Genomic DNA, 27,444 nt, shown 5'->3' on the forward strand with positions numbered 1-27,444 from the left:
AAGATTAGCCCTGAGCTAACACCTGTTGCCAATCCTCCTCTTTTTGCTGAGGAAGATTGGCCCTGGGCTAACGTCCGTGCTCATCTTCTCTGCCTTATATGGGACGCTGCCACAGCATGGCTTGACAAGTGGTGTGTGGGTCCATGCCTGGGATCCGAATTCCGGCCACCAAAGCAGAGCACATGAAGTTAACTGAGATGCCACCGGGCCAGCCCAGCACCACAATCTTTGAACATTGTTGTTGCCTCAAAAAGGAACCCCTGTACCCTTTAGATATCACTTCCCTATCTTCCTATCTTCCCCCTCCAAGCCACACTCTTGGGCAACCTCTAACCTTTCTGTCTCTACAGATTTCCCTATTCTGGATTTACATATGAATGCAATCATATAATATGTCGTCTTTGTAATTAACTTCAGTTGCTTAGCATAGTTTTTTCAAGGAACACCCATGTTGTAGCATGTATGGATACTTCATTCGTTTTTATGGCCAAAAAAGAATCCATTGTATGGATAAAACACGTGATGTTTCTCTCTTCATCCCTTAACGGACATTTGGTTTGTTTCTACCTTTTGGCTATTATGAATAATTTTGCAATAAACTTTCATGTACAAGTTTTTGTTTGAACATATGTTTTCATTTCTCTTGGGCATATACCTAGGAATGAATTGATAGATCCTATGGTAATTCTAGGTTTAATTCTTGAGGAACTACTAGGCTGTTTTCCAAAGTAGCTGCACCATTTTATATTACCACTAGCAGTGAATGAGGGTTACAATTTCTCCATATCCTCAACAAAAGTTACTATCTCATTTTTTGATTCTAGCCATCCTACTGGTTGTGAAGTGATATCTCATTGGGGTTTTTATTTTAATTTCCTTGATGACTAATTATGTCCAGCATCTTTTCATGTGTTCTTGCCCCATTTGTACATCTTATTTGGAAAAAATGTGTCTTTACATCCTTTGACATTTTAAAATTGGGTTATGTGACTTTTTATTATTGAGTTGTAAGAGTTCTTTATATATTTTTAATACAGATCCCTTATCAGATATGTGATTTGCAAAATTTTCTTCCATTCTGTGGGTTGTGTTTTCACTCTCTTGCTTTAGAATTTTTACTTTTAATTGTGGTAATATACACATACTATAAAATTTACATCTTAAGTGTATAGTTCAGTAGTGAAAAGTATATTGACATTGGGAAGCCAATCTCAGAACTGTTTTCATCTCTCAAAACTGAAAATCTATACATATTAAACAACATCTCCCCATTCCCCCTACCCCCAGGCTCTGGCAACCACTGTGACCGGGAACCAGGCAAGGCAAGGGTTACTGAGAATCTGTTCAATAACTAACATGGTCTGTCAAATGTTCTCCAGACAAGGAGAAAACTAAATGTGCTGTTTTTCTGAAGTTAATGTCCCCATTTTTGCAGATGTTGCCATCTTACAGTGAAACTTACATGGTTACAACAAGACCCCTGCAAATTGCTCCAGCTCCAAGTGTCCAAAAATTACCGTGGAGCTATTATGTAATGACATGTTCCTTGAACTTGTTATGTAAAGGCCTGAACATGCACCCTGATTGAGGCCAGTTGTTACACAGTTGTAACATATACCCTGCACTCTGGTGCATAAAGTCTCTACCAGCACTAAGCTCAGGGAGTTGGGGGCGGGCACTGCTTTGGGAGCTATCCCCAGTGTTCTCCATTGCTTGTGCAAGCAATAAACATTTTCTTCACCTACTTCAGCCTTGGTTGTACTTTTTGGATCTGCACTCACCAAGAGACGAACCCACTAAATCAGTGGGTTACACCACCGGTCTACTTTCTGTCTCTATGAATTTCACTATTCTAAGTATTTCATACAAGTGGATTCATACAGTAGTTGTCCTTTAATGACTGGCTTATTTCACTTAGCATAATGTCCTCAAGATTTACCCATGTTGCAGCATATGTCAGAATTTCCTTTCTTTCTAAATCTGAATAATATTTTATTGTATATATATACTAAATTTCATTATCCGTTCATTCTCTGATGAACTCATAGATTGCTACCACCTTTTGGCTCTCGTGAATAATGCTCCTATGAACATGGGCGTAGAAATATCTGAGTCCCTGCATTGATTTCTTTTGGGTATATACCCAGAAGTATTATTGCTGGATCACATGGTAACTCGGATTTAATTTTTGAAGAACTGCCATACTGTTTTCTATACTGGCTGTATCATTTTACATTCCCACAACAGTACACCTGGGCCCCAATGTGAGTTTTCACTTTTTTAATGGTATCTTCTGAAAAGGATAACAACTTACAAAAGTTGTTAATTTTGATGAAATCCAAATTATCTTTTTCTTTTTTTTTTTTTTTTTGCTATTTTTGCTTTTGGTGTCATATCTAAGAATTCTTTGCCAAATCCAAGGGCAGGAATATTTTCCTTTATTTTTTTTCTGAGAGTATTAAAGTGTTCCTCTAATGTTTATGTCTTTGATCCATTTTGGTAAATTATTGTATGTGGAGTGATGTAAATGTTCAACTTCATTTTTTTGCATGTGGCTATCCACCCATCCCAGCACCAATTTTTGAAAAGAATATTCTTTCCACATTCTTGGCACTGTTTTCAGAAATCAGTTGACCACAAATGTATGAGTTTATTTATGAAATCTCAATTGTATTCCAATCATCTATATGTCTATCTTTGTGTCAGTACCACACTACTTTCATTATTATTGTTTAGTAGAAAGTTTTGAAATAAGGAAATGTATGTCCCTTTACTTGATTTTTTGTTTTTAAGATTGTTTTAGCTATTCTGGATGCCTTGCAGTTCTATATGAATTTTTGAAACAGCTTACCAATTTCTAAAAGAACTCAGCTGGGGTTCTGATAGGGATAGCGTTGAATCTGTAGATTATTTGGGGGAGTATTGCCATCTCAAAAATATTAAGTCTTCTGGTCTATGCACATGGGAAGTTATGCTATGTATTTAGATCTTTATTCATTTTGCTCAACAATGTTTTGTAGATTTCAGAGTTTCTGTTTGGTTTCTCTTTTGTTGGATTTATTCCTAACTATTCTTTTGATGCTATTGTAAATGGATTTGTTTCTTAATTTCATTTTCAGATGGGTTGTTGCAAGTGTATAGAAATACAATTGACTTTTATATATTGATCTTGTATCCTACAACCTTGCCAAACTGGATTATCAGTTCTAAGTTGTTTCTTTTTTAGTGGATTCCTTAGAGTTTTCTATACAAGATACATCATCTACAAGTAAAGATAGTTTTACTTTTTCCTATCCAATCTGGATTCATTTTATTTCCTTTTATTGCATAATTGTTATGGCTAAAACCTCTAGGATATTGTCAAATAAAAATGGTAAGAGCAGACATCCTTGTTTTCTTCCTGATATCCAGGGGAAAGCATCCAGTCCTTTACCATTAAATATGTCAGCTGTGATTTTTTTCATAGACATTCCTTTTCATTTTAAGGAAATTTCCATCAATACCTAGTTAGCTGAGGGTTTTTATCATGAGAGGGTGTTGGATTTTGTCACATACTTTCTATGAGTCTACTGAGATGATCATGCCATTTTTGCTTATTACTCTACTAATACATTGTATTGCATGAAGTGATTTTGAGATGTTAACCCAACCTAGTATGCCTGGAATAAATCCAACTTAGTCATGGTATATATTTGTTTTTAGGTGTTGCTGGATTAGGTTTTCTAATATTGTTGACTTTTTTTGGTATCCATTTTCACAACAGAAATTGGTCTCCTGATTTTTTGTTATGCTTTTATGTCAGGCTTTGGAATCAGAGTAATACTGGTCCCACAGAATGAGTTTGAAGTGTTGTGTTGATTCTCTTCTAGGGGAGAGTTTGTGAAGAGTCGTATTAAATCTTTGAATGTTGTCGAATTCTGTGCTGAAGCCATCTGGGCCTGGGCTTTTCTTTGCAGGTAGTCTTTTGGTTACTAATTCAACCATGTCACTCGTTCCAGTCAGATTTTCTATTTTTTCTTGAGTTAATTTTGATAGTTTGTGTATTTCTAGAGATTTTTCCATTTCGTCTAAGGATCTAATTTGTTAGATACTTTGTTGTTCATTGAACAACAATACTGTTGTTCATTGAATGCCTACGTAATCCTTTTTATTGCTGTAAGGTCGGTAGGAATAGTCCCTTTTTCTGTTTGATTTTAGGAATTTGAGTCTTCCCTCTTTTTCTTTAGGTCAATCTAGGTAAAGATTTGTCAATTTTATTGATCTTTTCATAGAACCCACTTTTGATTTCATTGATTTTCTATATGGTATTTCTATTCTCTCATTAATTTCTGCTCTAATCTTTATTATTTCCTTCATTTCATTGTTTTCGGTTTAGTTGCGCATCCTTTCAAGTGTGTTAAGGTGGAAGGTTGGGTTATTGATTTGAGATCTTGCTTCTTTTTTAGTAGAGGCTATAAATGTTTCTCTAAGTACGATTTCAGATGCAGCCCATAAACTTTTATATATTGTTGTTATTTCCATTCAATAACTATTTTTCTCATTTCGGTATTGATTTCTTCTTTGACACATTGGTTGTTTAGGAGTGTGTTTAATTTCCTCATATTTATGAATTTCTCCATTTTTTTGTAAGTTTATGTCCAATTTCATTCCATTGTTGTCACAAACCATGTTGTATTTATTCCTAGTGTTTTAAATTTAATGAAGTTTGTTTTATATTCTATCATTTGTTCTACCCTGAAGAAAGTTCCATGAGCATTTGTGAAGAACATATATTTTATTGTTGTTGGGTGGAGTGTTCTGTAGATATGTTAGGTGTACTTCATTTATAGTGTTTTACAAGTCTTTTATTTCCTTGTTGATCTTTTGCCTACTTGTTGTATACAATATTCAAAGTGGGATATTGGAGACTCTGATTATCATTATTGTTTCTCCCTTCGTTTTTGTCACTTTTGCTTCATTTACTTTGATACTCTGTTATTAGGTGCATATACGTTTATAATTATTATAGCTTTCTGATGAATTGCACTTTTCATGATATAGCCCTCTCTATCTTAGGTAATATTTTTTGTTTTAAAGTCTGGGTTTTTCCTGATATTAGGATAGTGTTTCCAGTTTTCTGGTAGGTAGTGTTTACATATGTATCTTTTCCCCATCCTTTTACTTTCAATCTTTTTGCATCGTTGAGTCTAAAAGCATCTCCTCTAGAGAGCATATAGTGGGATCTTTTTTGTTGTTGTTAAATCTAGAGTGATAATCTCTGACTCTTGATTGGATTATGTAATCTATTCACATTGGGTATTATAGATATAATTCCAATTACATCTGCATTTTACTTTTTGTTTTCAACAATTCTCATGTCTTTTTCAGTCACACTTCTCCTGTATTGATTTCTTTTCCATTAAGTTGAAGATTTTCTAATGTAACATTTTACTTTTTAAATTAATTTTTCCTAAACAGACAACAGGACAGTGTTAGCATAGTTCTTGGGCCTTAGGCCACTGAGTAGGGTCTTCTCCTTGTGTGTCCCTTAGATAAGACCCTGGTGAAGCTTACTAGAATTAACCAATCCAGCTTTAGGTCAGGAACACAAAACCACTCCATTGTGAACCCAAATAAAGGCTTGTGTCCCAGGTCCTGCTGCTCTCTGCCTCCACCCTGCCTTGACCTTCCCCTCAAGTGTGGCCCCTCAAGGGCTGTTGTGTAACTCCTCCAGGACCTGTGAGTATTAAACTTCTCTATTTCAATTTCCTTGTGGTCCTTTGTTGAACTGAGGCCCACCATCCGAAATCCCAGGGCTCTACTCAATAAATGTTAATTTAACAAAGTCAAAACAATGCTATAAATTTCTCCCTAAGCACTGCCTTTGCTGCATTCCACAAATTTGATAAGCTATGTTATCATTTTCATTTAGTTAGTTCCAAATATTTTTTAAATTTCTCTTGAGGTTTCTTCTTTGACCCATGTGTTACTTAGAAGTATGTTGTTTAATCTCCATATATTTTGGATTTTTCCAGTTCTCTTTGTATTATTTATTTCTAGCTTAATTCCAATTTGATCTGAGAGCAGACACTGTATGATTTCTATACTTTTAAATTTGTTTAGTTGTATTTTGTGTCCCAGAATGTGGTCTATCTTGGTGAATGTTCCATGTGAGCCTGAGAAGCATGTGTATTCTACTGTTTTGAGATGAAATAGGCTATAGATTCCTATTATATCCAGTTGATCGATGCTGTTGTTGAGTTCAACTATGTCATTACATAACCATATTTTAATATTTTAAATTTTAATATTTTAATTTTTTATTTTAATATTTTAAAATAAATATTTTAAAATTTTAAACAAAAATTTCCCGCTAATGTGAAATATTAGGTCAAGTTTCTGTACAAAAGTGAGTGTGGTAGGCAAAATTCTACAAGGGTCTCATGATCTCTGCTTCTTTCTGTTACACCCTGAATCATCCTCTCTCCTTGAGATTGGCCACATTGTGACTTGTTCTAGACAATTGAATATGGTAAAGGTGATGGGATGGCATTCCAGTGACGACATTTCCTTATATAAGAAATGAATTTTTAATATATCTTTTCTCCTTTCTTGTATTTTCTTCCACAAGAGAGTGGTTTAGAATATCTGACCATTCATATGAAATTTTCCCCCACCAACCTATTGGCCAAGAGTCTATGGCCCATTATCCATCATTGAATATTATCATTTATTGTTGTTTTGTGTCTCTAGGTTAAATATTAGACTTAAAATGTTATAATATTTCATGTAAAATCTTCAGTGATTGTAGAACCCTAGCATTTTGAGCATAAAATATTCTATAACTGCTTTTCTAGGGGCCCGCCCCATGGAGTAGTGGTTAAGTTTGCGCCCGCCACTTTAGCAGCCTGAGGTTCACAGGTTTGGATCCCAGGCATGGACCTACACACCACTTATCAAGCCATGCTGTGGCAGGTGTCCCACATATAAAGTAGAGGAAGATGGGCACGGACGTTAGCCCAGGGCCCATCTTCCTCAGCAAAAAGAGGAGGATTGGCAACAGATGTTAGCTCACGGCTAATCTTCCTCACCAAAAACAATAAGAAAAGAAATTATTTGTATTTTATTAAGTCTGATAATGGTATTTTCATTATTTTTTCTGTTCATCTGTTAGATACACGTACTCAAATTCCTACAAACTTACTTATATAATATCATATTTAATTTAAAATACCACTAGGAGGTATTTGGAGTTGATAGTGAAACTGAAAGGCAAAATAATGAGAACTGCTGGATCCTAGTGACAAGTACATGTGACAGGTTTATTATATAATTATCCCTGTCATTATTAAGATTTTAAATTTCTATGATAACCTTTAAATAAAGTATTTAATAATTTTTTGAAAACTTTACACACTGAACACTATCCCCATTGCGTAATGAAAAAAGGCAAAAACTACATGTTGTAGTAATGAATATTGGGGTTTTTGTATTTGATTTTGGTATTACAGTTGGTCTTGAAGGAGTGATTACAGTGCTGCATTAGAATTCACAAGAGACTACTCTAAAACTCCCTGCAACTATAGATACGCATGCCATCAATAATCTTTATGTAAGATAATTTTTCTGAGTTATGTTTGATAAGAGACAGGCCTATTCCTGTGAGGACACCATTACACATTCCTAATAATCTGTAAGTCAGAGTAGACTTCTATAAATTAATATCATTTTCTTTTCTATTCTGTGCTGACAAAAACCAACCAGAAAAGTATTGTCCATTAATACTCCTTACAAACATCTGTTTTTCTTTTGCATACATAACCACTATAAACAATTTCATTTTACACCTGTGTCCTTGCCTTTTCCCCTTCTTTTAATTTTCTTGAAATGGATGATAAAAAGATTTGATTTTCACAGTCTATGACTTGGGTTTCTGAAAGTCAAAAACAATCTTACTACTTTTTTGACAATTATTTTGGAAAAGGCTTTACTGGGAAATAATTTATATAATATGATAATCACATGTTCTAAGTGTACAATTCCAAGCTTTTTAGTATTTTACAGACCACGTAACCATGATTTTACAAATTAACTTTAGAATATTTTCATCACTCAAGAGAAAAAGTCATCTCATTTGCGTTCACTCCCCTACCATGCCAGACTTACCCATAATTAACCAATTAATCTACCATGCCAGACAGGAAATAATTAATCAACTAATAATTAAATAATTAATCTATTTTATTTATAATCAATAATAATCTATTATTAACCAATAATTAATAAATTTATCTATACAATACTTAATCATCTATAGATGATCCTTTTATGGAAATTCCTTATAAGTAAAATCATAAATTATGTGGTCATTTGGGTCTGGTTTCTTTCACTTTGCTTAATGATTTTGGATTCAATTCCCATTGTAGCATGCATCATTACTTCATTTCCTTTGACTGGCAAATATTATTCTTTGCATGTATATACCATGTATTATTTTTCCTTTCACTATGTATGGATATTTGAGTTGCACTCACTTTTGGCTATTATAAATATCGCTGCTACGAACATTTACATATGATTTTTGTGTAATTATAGTTTTTTATTTCTTTTGCATACATTTCCGGGAGTAGAATTTCTGGGTCATATAGTAATTCTATGTGTGACATTTTAAGGAATGGCCATATTTTTTTTTTCAAAACAACTACATTCTTTTACGTTCCCACTTGCAATATATTAGGATTCCATGTTCTCCACATCTTGGCCAATACTTGTTATTGTTTCTTTGTTATATCCATTCTAGTGGGTCATAATTATTCTCTCATGATAGTTGATTTGTTTTTCCCTAATAACTTAATGATATTGAGCATGTTTTTATGTGCTTATTGGCAACTTTGGAATATCTGCTTTGGAAAATGTCTATTCAAGTCTTTTTTCATTTTTTATTTAGTGAATTGTCATTTTATTATTGAATTGTAAGAATTCTTTATCTACTCTTTATACTAGACCCTAATAAGATATATGATGTGAAATATTTTCTCCCACTCAGTGACTTACTTTTTCATATTTTTCATGGTTTTATTTGAAGAACAAAAGTTTGTAAATTTGATGAAGTACTGTTTATCATTTTTTTCTCTCCTTGATTGTGTTTTTGGTGTAATAGCTAAGAAACTTTTGCCTAATCCAAGATCATAAATATTGTCTAATATTTCACCTAACAATATTTTAATTTTAACTCTTACATCAGATGTGTGATCCATTTTGAGTATTGTTTGTGTGTGTGTGTGTGTTTGTGCTTTGAGTTAGAGGTCTAACTTCATGCTTTGGCTTGTGAATATATGATTTTCTGAAACAAAAAATGTAAAAAAAAGAAAAAAGTTAATATATGATTTTCCCCACATTATTTCTTGAAAAGACTTATCTTTCCCCATTGAAATTTCTTGGTAGCTTTGTCAAAATCAATTTACCATAATTGAATGTGTTAATTAGTGAACCTGCAATTCTATTCCATTGGTCTACATGAATCTATCCTTATTCTAGTACCACAGTGTTTGATCACCTAATTTTATTATAAGAATTTATATTGGTGAGTGTAAGTTATTGAATTTTATTTTTCTTTCTCAGGACTCTGTATTTGGTTTCATTTGCATATCCATATAGATTTTAGGGGAAGCTAGTCAGTTTCTGTAAAAAAGATAATTGAGAATTTGAAGGGATGGCATTGACTCAGTGGATCAATTTGTGGGGTATTGTGATCTTAATAATATTATGTTACTATCCTTGAATATTCGATATCTTTCACTTTATTCAGTTCTATGATATTGTTCAGAACTTAAAAAAAACTTTCAATGTAAAATGCTTACAGTTTTTTTGTTAAATTTATTTCTGAATGTTTCTTTTTTTGAGGTATAATTGACATATAACACTATATATATTAGTTTCAGATGTACAGCAAAATTATTTGATATTGGTATATATTGCAAAATGATATCCACAATATGTCTAGTTAACAACCATCGTTATACTCATATGGCTTGCAGAATTCCCCCTCAGAAGGAATTGGTGCTATAAAGAAGAGTCACTGCCCAAGTCCTTGGTGTAATTCTGATGCAAGTAAAGTTTCCATGTTTTGGTTAAAAACATATATATATTAAAATAAGTAAAATATATAAATAAAATATACACTATATAAATAAAAATATTAAAATACAGCTAATATAAAAAATATATAACTATATATAGTTACAAAATTTCTTTCTCTTGTGATGAGGACTTTTAAAATCTACTCTCTTAGCAACTTTCAAATATGCAATACAGTATTATTAACTATAGTCACCATGCTGTACATTACATCCTCATGAATTATTTTATAACTGGAGTTTGTACCTTTTGATCCCCTTTACCCATTTCTCCTTCCCCCTAAACCTGGCCTCTCACAACCACCAATCTGTTCTCTGTATCTATGAGCTTAGTTTTGTGTTGTTGTAATTCCACATGTAAGTGAGCTCATATGGTATTTGTCTTTCTCTTATGTATTTCATTTAGCATAATGTCTTCAAGGGCCATCCATCTTGTTGCAAATTTCAGGATTTCCTTCTTTCTCATGGCTGAATAATATTCCATTGTGTGTATGTATATATATATACACACACACCATATCATCTTTGTCAATGGACACTTAGGTTGTGTCCGTATCTTGGCTATTGAAAATAATGCTGTAATGAACATGGGAGTGCAAATATCTTTTGGAGTTAGTGTTTCTATTTCCTTCAGATAGAAACCCAGAAGTGGAATTGCTTGATCATATGGTGGTTCTATTTTTAATTTTCTGAGGAATCTCTATACTGTTTTCCATAGTGGTTACACCAATTTACATTCCCACCAACAGTTTCCTTTTGTTTACATCCTCACCAACACTTGTTATTTTTTGTCTTTTTGATAATAGCCATTCTAACAGGTGTGAGGTGATATCTCATTGTGATTTTGATTTGCATTTTCTTGATGATTAGTGATGTTGAACATCTTTTCATGTGCCTGTTGGCCATCTCTATGTCTTCTTGGGAAAAATGTCTAGATCCTCTGCCCATTGTTTAATTGGATTGTTTGTTTTTTGCTATTGAGTCGTGTGAGTTCTTTATGTACTTTGGATATTAACACCTTATCAGATATAGGATTTGCAAATATTTCTCCCATTCAGTAGGCTGCCTTTTCATTTCATTGATGATTTCCTTTGCTGTGCAGAAGCTTTTTAGTTTGATGTAGTCCCACTGAATGTTTCTTTTTGATGCTATTTTGAATGGAATTTTTCATTAGTTTTCATATTGTTGATTGCTAGTATATAAAAGTACAATTTAATTTGTATGTTGATATTGTATCTTGTGACATTGATAAACTAACTTGTTTATTAGTTCTAGTGGATTTTTAGTGAGTTACTTGCAATTTTTATATATAAGATGATGTCATCTGCAATAAAATACAGATCTACTTCTTCTTTTCCAGTTTGAAGGATTTTATTTCTTTTCCTTGTGTGATTTCTCTGGGTAATACGTCCAGCACAATGTTGAATAGCGTGGTAAAACTGGAAATTCTTGTCTTGTTCCCAAACTTACAGGTAATGTAGCCTGTCTTTCACCATTAAGTATAATATTCACTGTAGGTTTTTCAAAGATGTCTTTCAGCTGGTCTCAGAAGTCTCCTTCTAGGAGTAGTTTTTAGGTGGTTTATCCTGAATGGGATTTGGATCAGTCAAATGTTTTTCTGTGTCTACTAAATTGATAATTTCTTGTACTTTACTCAAATAATACTATGTATTACCTTGTTTGAATTTTGGACATTAAGCCAAAATTGCGTTTGTGAGAAAAACCCACTTAGTCATGGTATATATTCATTTTTATATGTTGCTAGATTTAATTAGCTAGTATTTCCTGAGGAGTTCTGTGCCTATATTAATATGGGATATTGGTTCATAGTCCTCTTTATTTTTGTACTTTTGTCTTGCTTTGCTCTCGTGGTAATACTGGCCTCACAGAATGAATTGGGAAATGTTAACTCTTCTATTTTTGGAAGATTTTGGTATTATTGGTATTACCAATTTGGAAGAATTGGTATTAAATCTTCATTAAATGTTGGTAGAATTTACCATTTAAGTCATCGCCTCTGGGCTATCTTTTGTGTAAATATTTCTAGCTAATATTTTATCTTTACTTGTTATATGACTATTCATATATTCTATTTCTTTAGACTATATATACAGGCACACCTCAGAGATATTGCAGGTTCAGTTCCAGGCCACCATAATAAAGCAAATATCACAGTAAAGTGAGTCATATGAATTTTTTGGTTTCCCAGTGCATATAAAAGTTGTGTTTACACTATATTATAGTCAATTAAGTGTGCAATAGCATTATGTCTAAAAAAACAATGTACACATGTTATTTAAAAATACTTTATTGCTGGGCCGGCCCCATGGCTTAGCGGTTAAGTGCACGCGCTCCGCTGCTGGTGGCCCGGGTTTGGATCCCGGGCGCGCACTGACACACTGCTTCTCCGGCCATGCTGAGGCCGCGTCCCACATACAGCAACTGGAAGGATGTGCAACTATGACATACAACTATCTACTGGGGCTTTGGGGGAAAAAATAAATAAATAAAATTATAAAAAATACTTTATTGCTAAAAAATGCTAACCATCATCTGAGCCTTCAGCAAGTCATAATCTTTTTGCTGATGGAGGGTCTTGTTAAAAATGCAATATCTTCAAAGCACAATAAAGCAAAGCACAATAAAAATGAGGTATGCTTGTGTATATATATTCTATTTCTTGAGTATACTTTTAATTTGTAACTATCAATATATTTATTTGCAATTTGTAGTATTCTATGGTAATACATTTTCTAGGCAGTTTACATGGAATAATCTAGAATAATATAATATAGAGTGAAGCTTTAGCCCAATGAATGAATGAACCACAGATTCCTCTGTTGCAGGTTGGAGAATATGACTATAACTATTGTAATGAATAGTCATATTTATCATGTGAGACAAATGAGTTACTGAATATAAGGGAAATTAGTGAACCTGCAATTTGACTTAGGATTTTATGAAGAAGGCACACTGAGACTACTTCCTACTTTTGTTAGTTTTTATATAATATAGGAAATAATTTTTTGTGTGTGTGAGGAAGATTGGCCCTGAGCTAACATCTGCCAATCCTCCTCTTTTTTTGCTGAGGAAGACTGGCCCTGGGCTAACATCCACGCCCATCTTCCTCCACTTTATATGGGACACCGCCACAGCATGGCTTGACAAGTGGTGCATCGGTGTGGCCGGTGATCCGAACCGGCGAACCCCAGGCCGCCACAGCAGAGCGTGCACACTTAACCGCTTGCGCCACCGAGGCAGCCCCAGGAAATAATTTTTAATAAGAACAAATACAAAATAATTGAATCATGGGATGGACAAAAGAAAACTTGATTAATCAGAGTAGCTAGTACTTACTTAGCACATGCAATGTGTTAGGCACTATTCTAAGCCATTACTCATTTATGGACATAATATCTAAGAGTTTAATAATGAATAACCCAAAGATCATAGGAAGTCACAAATTGGCACACTTTGAATCATATTAGGTGACACTGAGGCCATCATAGAAATCAATTGTTTTTGTATACCACAAATACATGAACACAAAGAATGATAAATAACTTTATTGGAAAGTTTCACTAATTAGTCATAGAGATAAATAGGCAGAATTTTGACCAGTAAAGAGAGGATACACATTATTTTGAAATACCAGCAAAAGTATTTTGAAACAAAGTTCTTTGTCCTTCAATAATGAGTTAATTATATTCTATTTAAGATAGGTAAAAACAAACCCACAAATAGTTACAAGCGGTTACCCCGGGGGGAATAGGGCTTAGCTAGGGGTGAGAGGATTTTACATTTAATCTCATAGCCTGTGTCCTTGTGGTTCACCACTGCATACTTTTGTTATTGTGGTTTTTTAAAATGAACTAAATCTAATTCAACATTCATTATCTCCTCATATTATGCAAGGAGCTAGATATATGGATTCATTAGCTCCCCAAAGATACATTAGAGTTAGTCCCCAACCTCCAGATACTCTGGTACTTTTGGGAGATGGGTGTGAGCCCCAGAGGCCATGACTCTCGCTGGGATCCATGGGCTCTGGTACAGACATTAAGGCCTGGTCGTGTCTCTGGGTGGCCCTGAGAGAATCCCAGCCCCTCTTCCTGAGGGACATGCTCACACTCCACTGTCTCTCATCCACTCTCCCTCTCACAACCAAGGATTGCTCTGTTTTGACCCTTCCTTATTTTCCTCCTTTTTCTCTTAAAAATAGAGCCTCCACAAGGAGAAAAGTAGGTAGACAAACTCAGAAAAATAGTAGATCTTTACCGGAATAGGTTAGCAACCACTTAAATACTAAATTCAAAGATCAAAGGAAGAAATTCACCAAAAATAAATTTAACCTCATCACTGTAAACACACAGCCACAGCACAAGATAGAATAAGGTATAACAAGAACAACTTAGAAGGGGAAGAGGAAAGTGACTGAATTGACTTAGTATAAGGAAATAGGAGGCCATCAGATAATGGACTATCTCATACACAAGATTTTTTGCCCAAACCTCAAGGTAACCACTAAACAAATAATCAAAACAAAACCACATATGATAAACAAAGAGAAAACTAGAAGAGTCATAAGACAGAACAACCAAACTGAATTGGCAGTCCAAAACAAATGGGACAAGAAACAAAGGAAATGCAAAAGAACCAGAAAATAAGTGACAAAACAGCAACATTAAGCCCTCATATATCAATAATTACCCTAAATGTAAATGGATTGAACTCTCCAATCAAAAGATACAGAGTGGCAGGATGGATTAGAAAGCAAGACCCAACAATATGCTGCCTTCAGGAAACACATCTTAGCACTAAAGACAAGCACAGGCTCAGAGTGAAAGGATGGAAGACAATACTCCAAGCTAATGGCAAACAAAAGAAAGCAGGTGTTGCCATACTCATATCAGACAAAGTAGACTTCAAGATAAAACAGGTTAAGAAAGACAAAGAAGGGAAATATATAATGATAAAAGGGACACTACATCAAGAAGACATATCACTTATAAATATATATGCACCCAACATAGGAGCACCAATGTACATAAAGCAACTATTAACAAACCTAAAAGGAGAAATCAAGAACAGCACAATAATAGTAGGGGATCTTAACACCCCACTTACAGCAATGGATAGATCATCCAGACAAAAAGTCAATAAAGAAACAGTAGACTTAAATGAAAAACTGGACGAGATGGACCTAGTAGACATATACAGAGCACTCCATCCAAAAACAGCTGACTACACATTCTTCTCAAGTGCACATGGAACATTCTCTAGGATAGACCATATGTTGGGAAACAAAGCAAGCCTCAATAAATTTAAGAAGATTGAAATCATAACAAGCATCTTTTCAGATCATAAGGCTATGAAACTGGAAATGAACCAGGAAAAAAAAACTGGGAAAGTGACAAAAATGTGGAGATTAAACAACATGCTACTGAACAACCAATGGATCATTGATGAAATTAAAGGAGAAATCAAAAACTATCTGGAAACAAATGAAAATGATAATATGCCATATCAAACCATATGGGATGCAGCAAAAGCAGTCCTGAGAGGGAAACGCATAGCGATACAAGCCCACCTGAACAAACAAGAAAAATCCCTAATAGGCAACCTTAAATTACACCTAACAGAACTAGAAAAAGAAGAACAAAGCCCAAAGCCAGCAGAAGGAGAGAAATAATAAAAATCAGAGCAGAAATAAATGAAATTGAGACCAAAAAAACAGTAGAAAGGATTAATGAAACAAAGAGTTGGTTCTTCGAGAAGATAAACAAAATCGACAAACCCTTAGCCAGGCTTACTAAGAAAAAAAGAGAAAAGGCTCAAGTAAATAAAATTAGAAATGAAAGAGGAGAAATTACAACGGATACCATGGAAATACAGAGGATTATAAGAGAATACTATGAGAAATTATATGCCAACAAATTGGACAATCTAGAAGAAATGGATAAATTCTTAGACTTATACAACCTCCCAAAATTGAACCAAGAAGAAATGGAGAATCTGAATAGACCAATAACAAGTAAAGAGATTGAAATAGTAATCAAAAACCTCCCAAAAAATAAAAGTCCAGGACCAGATGGCTTCTCTGGTGAATTTTACCAAACATTCAAAGAAGATTTAATACCCATCCTTCTCAAACTATTCCAAAAAATAGAGGAAGATGGAACACTTCCTAAATCATTCTACGAGGCCAACATCACCCTGATACCAAAACCAGACAAAGACAATACAAAGAAAGAAAATTACAGGCCAATATCGCTGATGAACATTGATGCAAAAATCCTCAACAAAATATTGGCAAACCGAATACAACAATACATTAAAAAGATCATACACCATGACCAAGTGGGATTTATACCAGGGACGCAGGGATGGTTCAACATCCGCAAATCAATCAATGTGATACATCACATCAACAAAACAAAGAATAAAAACCACATGATCGTCTCAATAGACGCAGAGAAGGCATTTGACAAGATACAACATCCATTTATGATAAAAACTCTCAATAAAATGGGAATAGAAGGAAAGTGCCTCAACATAATAAAGGCCATATATGACAAACCCACAGCCAACATCATACTCAATGGGAAAAGACTGAAAGCCATTCCTCTGAGAACAGGAATGAGGCAGGGCTGCCCACTCTCACCACTCCTGTTCAACATAGTACTGGAGGTTTTGGCCAGAGCAATTAGGCAAGAAAAAGGAATAAAAGGAATCCAAATAGGTAACGAAGAAGTGAAACTCTCACTATTAGCAGATGACATGACTGTATATATAGAAAACCCTAAAGAATCTGTTGGAAAACTATTAGAAACAATCAACAACTACAGCAAAGTTGCAGGGTACAAAATCAATCTACAAAAATCAGTTGCATTTCTATATGCTAATAATGAACTAACAGAAAGAGAGCTCAAAAAGATAATACTATTTACAATTGCATCAAAAAGAATAAAATACCTAGGAATAAATCTTACCAAGGAGGTGAAGGACCTATATAATGAGAACTACAAGAAATTATTGAAAGAAATCCATGATGACATAAAGAAAGGGAAAGCTATCCCATGCACGTGGATTGGAAGAATAAACATAGTTAAAATGTCTATATTACCTAAAGCAATCTACAGATTCAATGCAATCCCAATCAGAATCCCAATGACATTCTTCACAGAAATAGAAAAAAGAATACTAAAATTTATATGGGGCAACAAAAGACCCCGAATAGCTAAAGAAATCCTAAAAAAAAAAAAGAACAAAGCAGGAGGCATCACAATCCCTGACTTCAAAACATACTACAAAGCAATAGTAAGCAAAACAGCATGGTACTGGTACAAAAACAGACACACAGATCAATGGAACAGAATTGAAAGCCCAGAAATAAAACCACACATATACGGACAGCTAATTTTCGACAAAGGTGCTAAGAACATGCAATGGAGAAAGGAAATCTCTTCAATAAATGGTGTTGGGAAAACTGGACAGCCACATGCAAAAGAATGAAAGTGGACCATGTGCTATCGCCATTCACAAAAATTAACTCAAAATGGATCAAAGACCTGAAGGTGAGACCTGAAACTATAAAACTCATAGAAGAAAATATAGGCAACACACTATTTGACATTGGTTTTAAAGGAATCTTTTTGGATGACATGCCTACCCAGACTAGGGAAACTAAAGAAAAAATAAACAAGTGGGACTTTATCAGATTAAAGAGCTTTTATAAGACAAATGAAACCAGAATCAAGATGAACAGACAACCAACCAGCTGGGAGAGAATATTTGCAAAACATACATCTGACAAGGGGTTGATCTCCATAATATATAAAGAACTCACACAACTGAACAACAAAAAAACAAACAACCCGATCAAAAAATGGGCAGAGAAAATGAACAGACACTTCTCCAAGGAAGATATACAGATGGCCAATAGGCACATGAAAAGATGCTCAACATCATTAATCATCAGGGAAATGCAAATCAAAACAACACTAAGATACCACCTCACGCCCATTAGAATGGCTATAATCACCAAGACAAAAAACAACAAATGTTGGAGAGGATGTGGAGAAACAGGAACCCTCATACACAGCTGGTGGGAATGCAAATTGGTGCAGCCTCTATGGAAAACAGTATGGAGATTCCTCAAAGAATTAAAAATAGAGATGCCCTATGATCCAGCCATCCCACTACTGGGAATCTATCCAACGCACCTGAAATCAACAATCCAAAGAGGCTTATGCACCTCTATGTTCATTGCAGCATTATTCACCATAGCCAAGAAGTGGAAGCAACCTAAGTGTCCCTCGACTGACGATTGGATTAAGAAAATGTGGTATATATATACAATGGCATACTACTCAGCCGTAAAAAAAGACAAAATCGTCCCATTTGCAACAACGTGGATGGGCCTGGAGCGTATGATGTTAAGTGAAATAAGCCAGAAAGAGAAAGACAAACACTGTATGCTCTCACTCATATGTGGAATGTAAACCAACACATGGACAGAGAAAACTGGACTGTGGTTACAGGGGCAGTGGGGGTGGGGGTGGGCACAAGAGGTGAAGGGAGTCATATATATGGTGATGGACAAACAAAAATGTACAACCCAAAATTTCACAATGTTAGAAACCATTAAAACATCAATAAAAATAAATAAATAAATAAAATAGAGCCTCCAACTGGATAAGTCCATGAGGCCTGAACTAAATGAAATCACCTGTGAGAGTCGGTAGGGGCTGGTGCTTTTACAGAAAACAAGGCCAAAAAAGGAAGGACTGAGATTGGGGAGGATGCTGTTCCTTTGTGCTGTATCCATGCAGGAGTGAGTGTCACAAAGGGAAGAGGTCTCTAACAAGTGCCAGGTCTGTAGTGAACTTCTTGACTGTATTAGTTATCTATTGCTGTTGTTGAAAAGAAACAACAGGTCCAAAATGGAGTCATTTGTGCTAAGCCCCTTCAAGACGTAATACCTAACCTAACTGCAGTTTCCCCCTCTCCCAGGAGTGGAATTTTAAACCAATCAGTCTGGAATTTCCTGGCCAGCACTAGTGAGGTAATCTGCCTGACAGAACCCCCTGCCTCCCCCTAAGGGAAGATGACCTTGCCTGAAGTAATCCACTCCTTTAACTTCCTTGTCCCACCTTCTTTCTGCCTATAAAAACCTTCCATTTCATACAACTCCTTGGAGCTCCCTTCTATTTGCTACATGGGATGCTGCCTGATTCATGAATCATTTAATAAAGCCAATTAGATCTTCAAATTTATTTGGTTGAATTTTTGTTCTTTAACACTGTGTAACAAATTACCCCAAAACTTAGTGGCTCAAAACAAGTGTTTATTATCTCATAGTTTCTGAGGGTCAGAAATCTAGGAGCAGTTCAGCTAGGCGATTCTCCATCAGGGTCTCTCATGAGGTTATAGTCAAGCTGTCAGCCCGGCTGCATCTTCCGAAGCCTTGCCTGGGGCTGGAGGGTTTGCTCTCCAGATGGTGCGCTCACATGGCTGGCAGTTGGTGCTGGCTGCCTCAGTTCTCCTCCACATGGCCTCTGATTCTTTAGGTCCTCCCCAGCAGGTTAGTCTAAATGTCTTTCTATGGTTACTAGGCAGAAGGAGAGAGAGAGAGACAGAGGGAGGGAGGAAGGGAGGGAAAGTGCCAGTGAACAGAAAGTACCTATTAAGACAGAAGCTGCAGATTTTCGAGAACATAATTTTGGAAGTACATTCTGTCACTGCTGCTTATTCTATTAGTCACTCAAGGGGAAGAGATTAAAGAAAGCCATGAAGATGGGAGATAATGTTGGAGGCCATCTTAGAGGTGCCTACCACTGACCTAGGGGCATGTCAAGGTTTTGTTTTCCATTCCTGTTTGCAAAATGCAGGGCCCCATCCCTGCTGGGATTCCATGTGGTACTGAGGATGAAGCACTCTATCAGAGGTTCTTCTTTCTTTGTCTTGTGGTTTGCCTCATTTGATCATGTCTTCTCTTTTGTCTCTTAATACTTTTATATTTTGACTTTCCATGTGGTAAACTAAGTGGTCCTGAACCCCCAATAGACCTCCCTGGGGGTCAGGCTTCCTGGTGTTTAGTTAACCTGGTTTTCTTTTTGGCTGAGCTATGGGAGGCTCCAGTGGGGTGGCCTCTTCTCCACCCTCCCTCATCATGAGCAGCCAGGAGAGGCTGGTTAGGGTTGGGTTTACTGTAAGAACCCTGCACCTAGGGCCATTCTGACCTCCAAAACCCTTTGACCACTAGTCTCAATTCTCTCCCTCTTCCCTCCTTCTCTGGGGATCTCACTAAACTGTTCTCAGGATGCAGGAAGAGTGCTCTGTGTGGGACTGTCCTCTCTTTCCTAAATTTTCCACAGGGGAAACTTAACAAGCTAAGGTGGGAATAAGGATGAGATGCCCCAATGCCTTCAAGACTTCCACATCTCTCCCACTAGACTCTTCCTCATTCCACTGGATGGACAATTTGAGCAAGACATCACCTTTGGGTAGAACTGCCTTTCCATGTGACTTCATGTCGTTTCTTGTTAGCCATGAAAAGCAGTGATGATAATAATAATACCTAATATTTACAGAATTACATGCTGGACCCTATTCTAGGTGCTTTATGTGCTTTAACCCATTGAATCCTCACAACACTATCTGGATCTGGGTGGACACCCTATGAAGGATGTAGTATTATCCTCATTTTACCTATTGAGAAACTGAGACACTGGGAGGTTAACTGACTTGCCCAAGGTCACATGGCGACGGCATGTTGGAGCCAGAATTTAACCTTAGAATTCTTAACATCTCCACTAGGTCTCTTTCGGTTCACCTCCATTCAATATTAACTTCACTCTCCATCTCAGTGAATGGTTGTGATAACCTCTGATAAACCCTCCCTAGGAGCAGAAGCCTGAAGATGAGCCAAAACTTTTACACCTAGGTCTAGTTGAGATACATCTACCAAGTTCAGATTGGACTGTTTACCTGGGTGAAATCTTCCCAGGCAAATGGAGTGAAGGTGACGGGCTGAAGCAGGGAAGGGGGCTGCTGCTGTGAGGGCTGAAGCATTCCCACAGTGGGGAGAGATAGCTTGTGATACTTCTGGTTGTGGAGAGTGGGATTTCAAATTTTATTTGAAAAAATCTGTCATAAAAAACAATTTTTATACTACATATACCTAGCAGGGAGAAAATCTAGATCTATGGTCTGAAATGGTGTCCGATTAGGAGAATTTACATAGTGTCTATACAGGTCGGATTAACTATATACCAGTGAAGTCATAGACAATGGGTTAGTTTTCTCAATGCAGGTAAGCAAATTAAATTTCCTATGACATACACAGGAGATAACTTTAGTGGATAATATAACATGAGTGAACAGACACTTTAAGTGAACACACACACTTTTCTAGAGCAAACATAATATAACAGGTACTACTTCCTATAAGCTTGATTAAACATGCCTAAAGATTACAGGTATAAATTTGAGTGATAGCTTGGAAGGAAACACCTTTCTAAGATAAACTGAAAGCAGAGCTCTGCTCACCTCCCGTCACAACCTCACTTGGTTGATAATCCTTAGTCCGTTGTGTTCTTGTGGCCAGCATACATAAATACTTCCTAATTTAATATTCATTGCCTCATTAATTAATCTTTATTATCTGCACTTTGCATTCTTAAAGTACTTGTGGCAGCAATGTTGATTCAGTCTGCCATGTTTTTCTCAACATGTACCTTGACTTGAGGTCTCTTTGTCATTATTAACCAATGTAACTACACGAGGTAACTCCAATAAGCATTTCCCCTAACTGCAGTACCCCTGGCGGAGTTCTCATTTGAAATTTCTTACTAAATGTAGAGGTGGAGATGCTGCCATTTGGCTTGTGTTCTGTCCTCCCCATTGCAAGCAGGAGGGTGCACCTAGGAAATGTTTATCCAGAACCTATGCTGTGCTGGGTGCTGAAAATACACTGATGAGCAAGGACTCACTGAGCCGGCAAGGACTCAGAAACATAACTAGTCTGGCGCATTGGAGGATACTGCAAACAGTTTGCTATTGTTGGAAATAATAGCATGAAACCAGGAGGGGTGGGAGATGAAGATGAAGGTGGGTAGGCATGGATCAGAAGTAGACAAGGAGAAATGTGAGCTTGAAGCAAGAAGGGATTCCAGGGTTCAACTGAGAAGTAGGGAGAGATGGGAAGGGAATGAATCTGCAATACGTGAAAGAGGTTGAGTTGGCAGGACTTGTTCTCTACTGGATGTGGGAATACAGGAAAAGGACGACTCTAGGAGAACACTCACATTGCTTCTTGAATAACTGGGTGAATGAATGAACTAAGTGGGAAGAGAGAGGGGAAAGCTCTGGGCAAAGGGGAGAGGAGTCAGTGTGTGTGTGGAAAGAGAGGGTATGGATGGGGTGCTTGGTGCACCTCTGGACCAACAGAGCCAGGGGCACTGCAGAAATCCCGGCTTGCCTTGAGGGTGTGCCTGTGAAGAGTGTGGGACTGTCGGTGGGGGTGGTGCTTGGTACTTAGCATTGTCAGGCTTGCCTTTCCATTCAACAATTTACCATCTCGAGAACAATGGCATTTGAGTCCATCTCCCATATCCTTTTTGGGATACAAAGGAGTTTAAGCATCTGCTATGGACAGGTTAAAGAGCAGAGCTATACGCAGCCAGACTGGCCTCAGCATCCTGGTATCACCACACAATACTTTTCAGAGAACAACTAAAAAGACACTCTCCATCATCTATCCCCAAAGGATGTTGTCCCCTCTGTACCCAGTGTGCTTCTTTGAGTCTAGGGAACAAGAGGTGAGAAGTGAAGGATCAGGGGAAAACCAAGAGGCCTCAGACGAGAAATGATGTTAACGTGAAGCAATAAGGGGACTGCAGAACGAGATTATATGTCACACTGTGCCAATCCTTTCTCCCATATTTGGATCCCAGCTAATTTAGTTAATGAAATGGAACAACTGCCAAGAAGTAGGACACATCATGCTGTTTGCTGAGGTGGGTACAAAAAGATCAAGTCAGGTCATTAACCTCAAGGACCTTAGAACTCATGGAGGTGGAAGTATTGAGATTATTGAGAATTCAGAAAGGGCACAGTGCTGAAGAGAGGACCCACGTGCCTTGACTTCCCCTGAGAAGAAGGCTGCTGAAATGTCAGCTCTTCAGACGGTGGAGTCTTTCAGGATTTTCTTCAGGATGGTGTTGGCGTCCTCAACAACTATTTCAAGAAAGCGTCTGTGTTTCACTTCTCTGAGGTAGTGGATAATAGGGTCGCCTAAGAGTGGGATGTAGCTGAGAATTGTGTATAAGTAAGAGGCCGTGTTACAATTCATCCAAGGAAATGCCCAGTCTGTGAGGAGAGTGTGCAGATCCTGGGACTTCATGATGGCCTTATACTCCTCCACAGGGGTCCCCATACTCTGCGCCACCTGCTGGAGAGATTCATCATCCGCACCAAAAAGTGAGCGGCAGGCCTTCAGACACTCCTCCAGATCATCAGCATCCTGGATGACAAGAGTGTCCTGGAGGAACTGGGAGGCTCTTATCTCCTGCAGGGAGGTCGCTTTGTCGTTAATCATCTTCTCATAGGTGTGGGACAGGTTCTTTAGGGGACCCTGGCACCAGATGTCAGAGAGGTCCCTGTGCAACGTGTTCCTCAGCTCAGGAAGTTATGCAAAAAAGGGTCAAGGCTGGAGACCAGGAATATGGGGGGTTCACACACCCGCTCCTTCTGGAGAGGTTCCCGGATGTTCTATCGAATATTCTTCAGGAGCCATCCCTCCGAGCAGGCAATTGTACTGAGGTCCCTGTCCAGTTTGGTCCAGACGATGTAGAACCTCTTTCCCAGGTCCTGGATGGTTTTGGCAAGCCTCACGAGGTTCATGCTGAACTGCTCAGACACAATGATGATGAAGAGGTCGTACTGGCTGAACTGCATCTCCTCTGGATAGTTCTCCAGGCTGTAGGTGGCAGCCCCCGTCCCAGGCAGGTCCCACAGCACCACATTGGGAAAGTGGGAGGACAAGTAGCAGGTGCAAGTCTGAGTGGTCCTCACCACCCAGTGGGGGCCGAGGCCTCCTCGTGCCCCATGCCCTGCAGCCTGTTGATGAAGGAGGACATGCCATTGCCAGAACCCCCATCACAGCGATGCTCACTGGGGCTCTGGATGATGTCTCCAGGGTCTCCCTGGCTGCAGAGACTACCTCCAGCAACTTCCCTTCTTCCAAGGCTTTCTCAATGTTCATGGCGCCCACCTCAGCTAAAACGCTCCAGCCCATATGGTACAGCACAGCAGAGCTAAAAGATGAGGATAATGGAGTGTAAGGGGACAGCGCGGGCTGCGTCACCTCGCTGAGCAGTGGATTATCCCACACAAGGAGGAAAAGCAGGGCAGTGAGGAGGGCTGGGCACACAGGATGGAAGAGGAATCTTCAGACTTAGCATCCTGAGCCCAGGCTATCAGATCCACACCCAAGCTGCTGGCAAAGATGTTTTGATTACAGAATGAGCAAATCCCTCATTTGGGAGATGTGCACATTCTTGGGGGTCAGAGGAGACCGTGGAGGAATGCTTTGCAACCATCGTGCCAGCAGTTAGCCCTGAAGCAGGATTGTAGATATCGGTGGACTTGAGCAGCAGAGCATCAGGCTGGTGGCTCAGCCTGACGTTTGTACATGGTTGCTTATCATTGTCGCTGTTGTCATTATTAATAGAAGTATTTGAGCTCTTCTGTGAGCGTGGTTTCTCTAGGAGGCTGAACCTTGCAGAGAGACTGGAAGCATTTTGAAGGGCAGGATTGGGAAGGACCATTGGTTGGGATTACCCAGTGGACTGTACACGTGCAGTGCTCTCAGCTGGTGGGCTTTCACCATCCCACAAGTTAGGAGTGCCTGCTTTGGTCATTCCCCTTAAAAATCTATTCTCTTCTCAGTGTCAAAGCAAATTTTTAAAATTTTTAAAGTTCAATACTGCCTCTGTGGCTGAAGAGTTGTCCTGTGAGCAACACGAAGCCCTTCTGTTCTGTGAGGGGCTCCCTACCTGACCCAACCATGGGATATGGTGTTGGCTGTGGGTTTGTCATATATGGCCTTTATTATGTTGAGGTACGTTCTTTCTATATCCGTTTTGTTGAGAGTTTTTATCATAAATGGATATTGGATCTTGTCAAATGCTTTCTCTGCATCTATTGAGATGATCATATGGTTTTTATTCCTCATTTTGTTAATGTAGTGTATCACATTGATTGATTTGCAGATGTTGAACCATCCCTGTGTCCCTGGTATAAATCCCACTTGATCATGGTGTATGATCTTTTTAACGTATTACTGTATTCGGTTTGCCAATATTTTGTTGAGGATTTTTGCATCTATGTTCATCAGCAATATTGGCCTATAATTTTCCTTCTTTTTATTGTCCTTGTCTGGCTTTGGTATCAGGGTGATGTTGGCCTTGTAGAATGTGTTGGGAAGTGTCCCATCTTCCTCTATTTTTTGGAATAGTTTGAGAAGGATAGGTATCAAATGTTCTTTGAATGTTTGGTAAGATTGTCCAGAGAAGCCATCTGGTCCTGGACTTTTACTTTTTGGGAGGGTTTTGATTACTATTTCAATCTCTTTACTTGTGATTGGTCTATTCAGATTCTCTATTTCTTCTTGATTCAGTTTTGGGAGGTTGTATGAGTCTAAGAATTTATCCATATTTTCTAGATTGTCCAATTTGTTAGCATATAGTTTTTCATAGTATTCTCTTATAATCCTTTGTATTTCTGTGGTGTCTGTTGTGATTTCTCCTCTTTCATTTCTCATTTTATTTATTTGAGCCTTCTCTATTTTTTTCTTAGTGAGTCAGGCTAAGGGTTTGTCAATTTTGTTTATCTTCTCAAAGAACAAGCTCTTTGTTTCCTGGATCCTTTCTACTGTTTCTTTTTTTGTTTCAATTTCATTTATTTCTGCTCTGATTTTTATTATTTCCCTCCTTTTGTTGACTTTGGGCTTTAGTTTTTCTTTTTCTAATTCTGTTAGGCGTAGTTTGAGGTTGCTTATTTGGGATTTTTCTTGTTTGTTAAAGTGGTCCTGTATTGCTGTGAGTTTCCCTCTCAGGACCTCTTTTGCTGCATCCCATGTGAGTTGGTATGGTGTGTTTTCATTTTCATTTGCCTTCAGATATTTTTTGATTTTTCCTTTAATTTCTTCAATGATCCATTGGTTGTTCAGTAGCATGTTGTTTAGTCTCCAGATATTTGGCACTTTCCTAGTTTTTTCTTGCAGTTGATTTCCAGTTTCATAGCATTATGGTCAGACAAGATGCTTGTTATGATTTCAATCTTCTTAAATTTATGGAGGCTTGCCTTGTTTCCCAACATATGGTCTATCCTTGAGAATGTTCCATGCGTGCTTGAGAAGAATGTGTAATCTGCTGTGTTTGGATGGAATGCTCTATATATAACTATTAAGTCCATCTTGTCTAGTTTTTGATTTAAGTCCATTATTTCCTTATTGACTTTCTGTCTGAATGAGCTATCCGTTGATGTAAGTGGGGTGTTAAGACTCCCTACTATTATTGTGTTGTTGTTAATGTCTCCTTTTAGGTTTGCTAATAGTTGCGTTATGTACATTGGTGCTCCTGTGTTGGGTGCATATATATTTATAGGTGATATGTCTTCTTGGTGGAGTGTCTCTTTTATCATTGTATATTGCCCCTCTTTGTCTCTCATTACCTGTTTTATCTTGAAGTCTTCTTTGTCTAAGTATGGCAACACTTGCTTTCTTTTGTTTGCCATCAGCTTGGAGTATCGTCTTCCATCCTTTCACTCTGAGACTGTGTTTGTCTTTAGGGCTGAGATGTGTTTCCTGGAAGCAGCATATTGTTTTTTTTTTTAATATTTTTTTATTTATTTTTTCCCCCAAAGCCCCAGTAGATAGTTGTATGTCATAGTCGCACATCCTTCCAGTTGCTGTATGTGGGACGCGGCCTCAGCATGGCCGGAGAAGTGGTGCATCGGTGTGCGCCCGGGATCTGAACCCGGGCCGCCAGCAGCAGAGCACACGCACTTAACCGCTAAGCCACGGGGCCAGCCCAGCATATTGTTTTTTAATCTATCCAGCCACTCTGTGTCTTTTGATTGGAGCATTGAATCCACTTACATTTAGAGTTATTATTGATATATGAGGGCTTAATATTGCTATTTTATCACTCATTTTCCAGTTCTTTTGCATTTGCTTTGTTTCTCGTCCCATGTGTTTCGGACTACCAATTCAGTTTGGTAGTTCTGCATGATGGTTTTCTTAGCTTTCTCTTTATTTATT

At 37.5% G+C, this 27,444-nt stretch overlaps 1 protein-coding gene across 1 annotated transcript; it reads right to left on the reverse strand.

Moving 5' to 3' along the window:
- Nucleotides 1–23,301: 23,301 nt before the first annotated feature.
- IRGM (immunity related GTPase M) lies at nt 23,302–24,495 on the reverse strand. Its single transcript, XM_004443585.2, is given in 4 exon segments — nt 23,302–23,807; nt 23,810–24,196; nt 24,199–24,279; nt 24,282–24,495. Coding segments are annotated over 4 exon segments (1,110 nt in total). The 5' UTR covers nt 24,418–24,495.
- Nucleotides 24,496–27,444: the final 2,949 nt, after the last annotated feature.

The sequence above is a fragment of the Ceratotherium simum genome, unplaced genomic scaffold (assembly GCF_057802395.1).
Source record: "Ceratotherium simum simum isolate JZ-2026a unplaced genomic scaffold, ASM5780239v1 HiC_scaffold_43, whole genome shotgun sequence".
In the NCBI taxonomy this organism is placed as follows: Eukaryota; Metazoa; Chordata; class Mammalia; order Perissodactyla; family Rhinocerotidae; genus Ceratotherium; species Ceratotherium simum.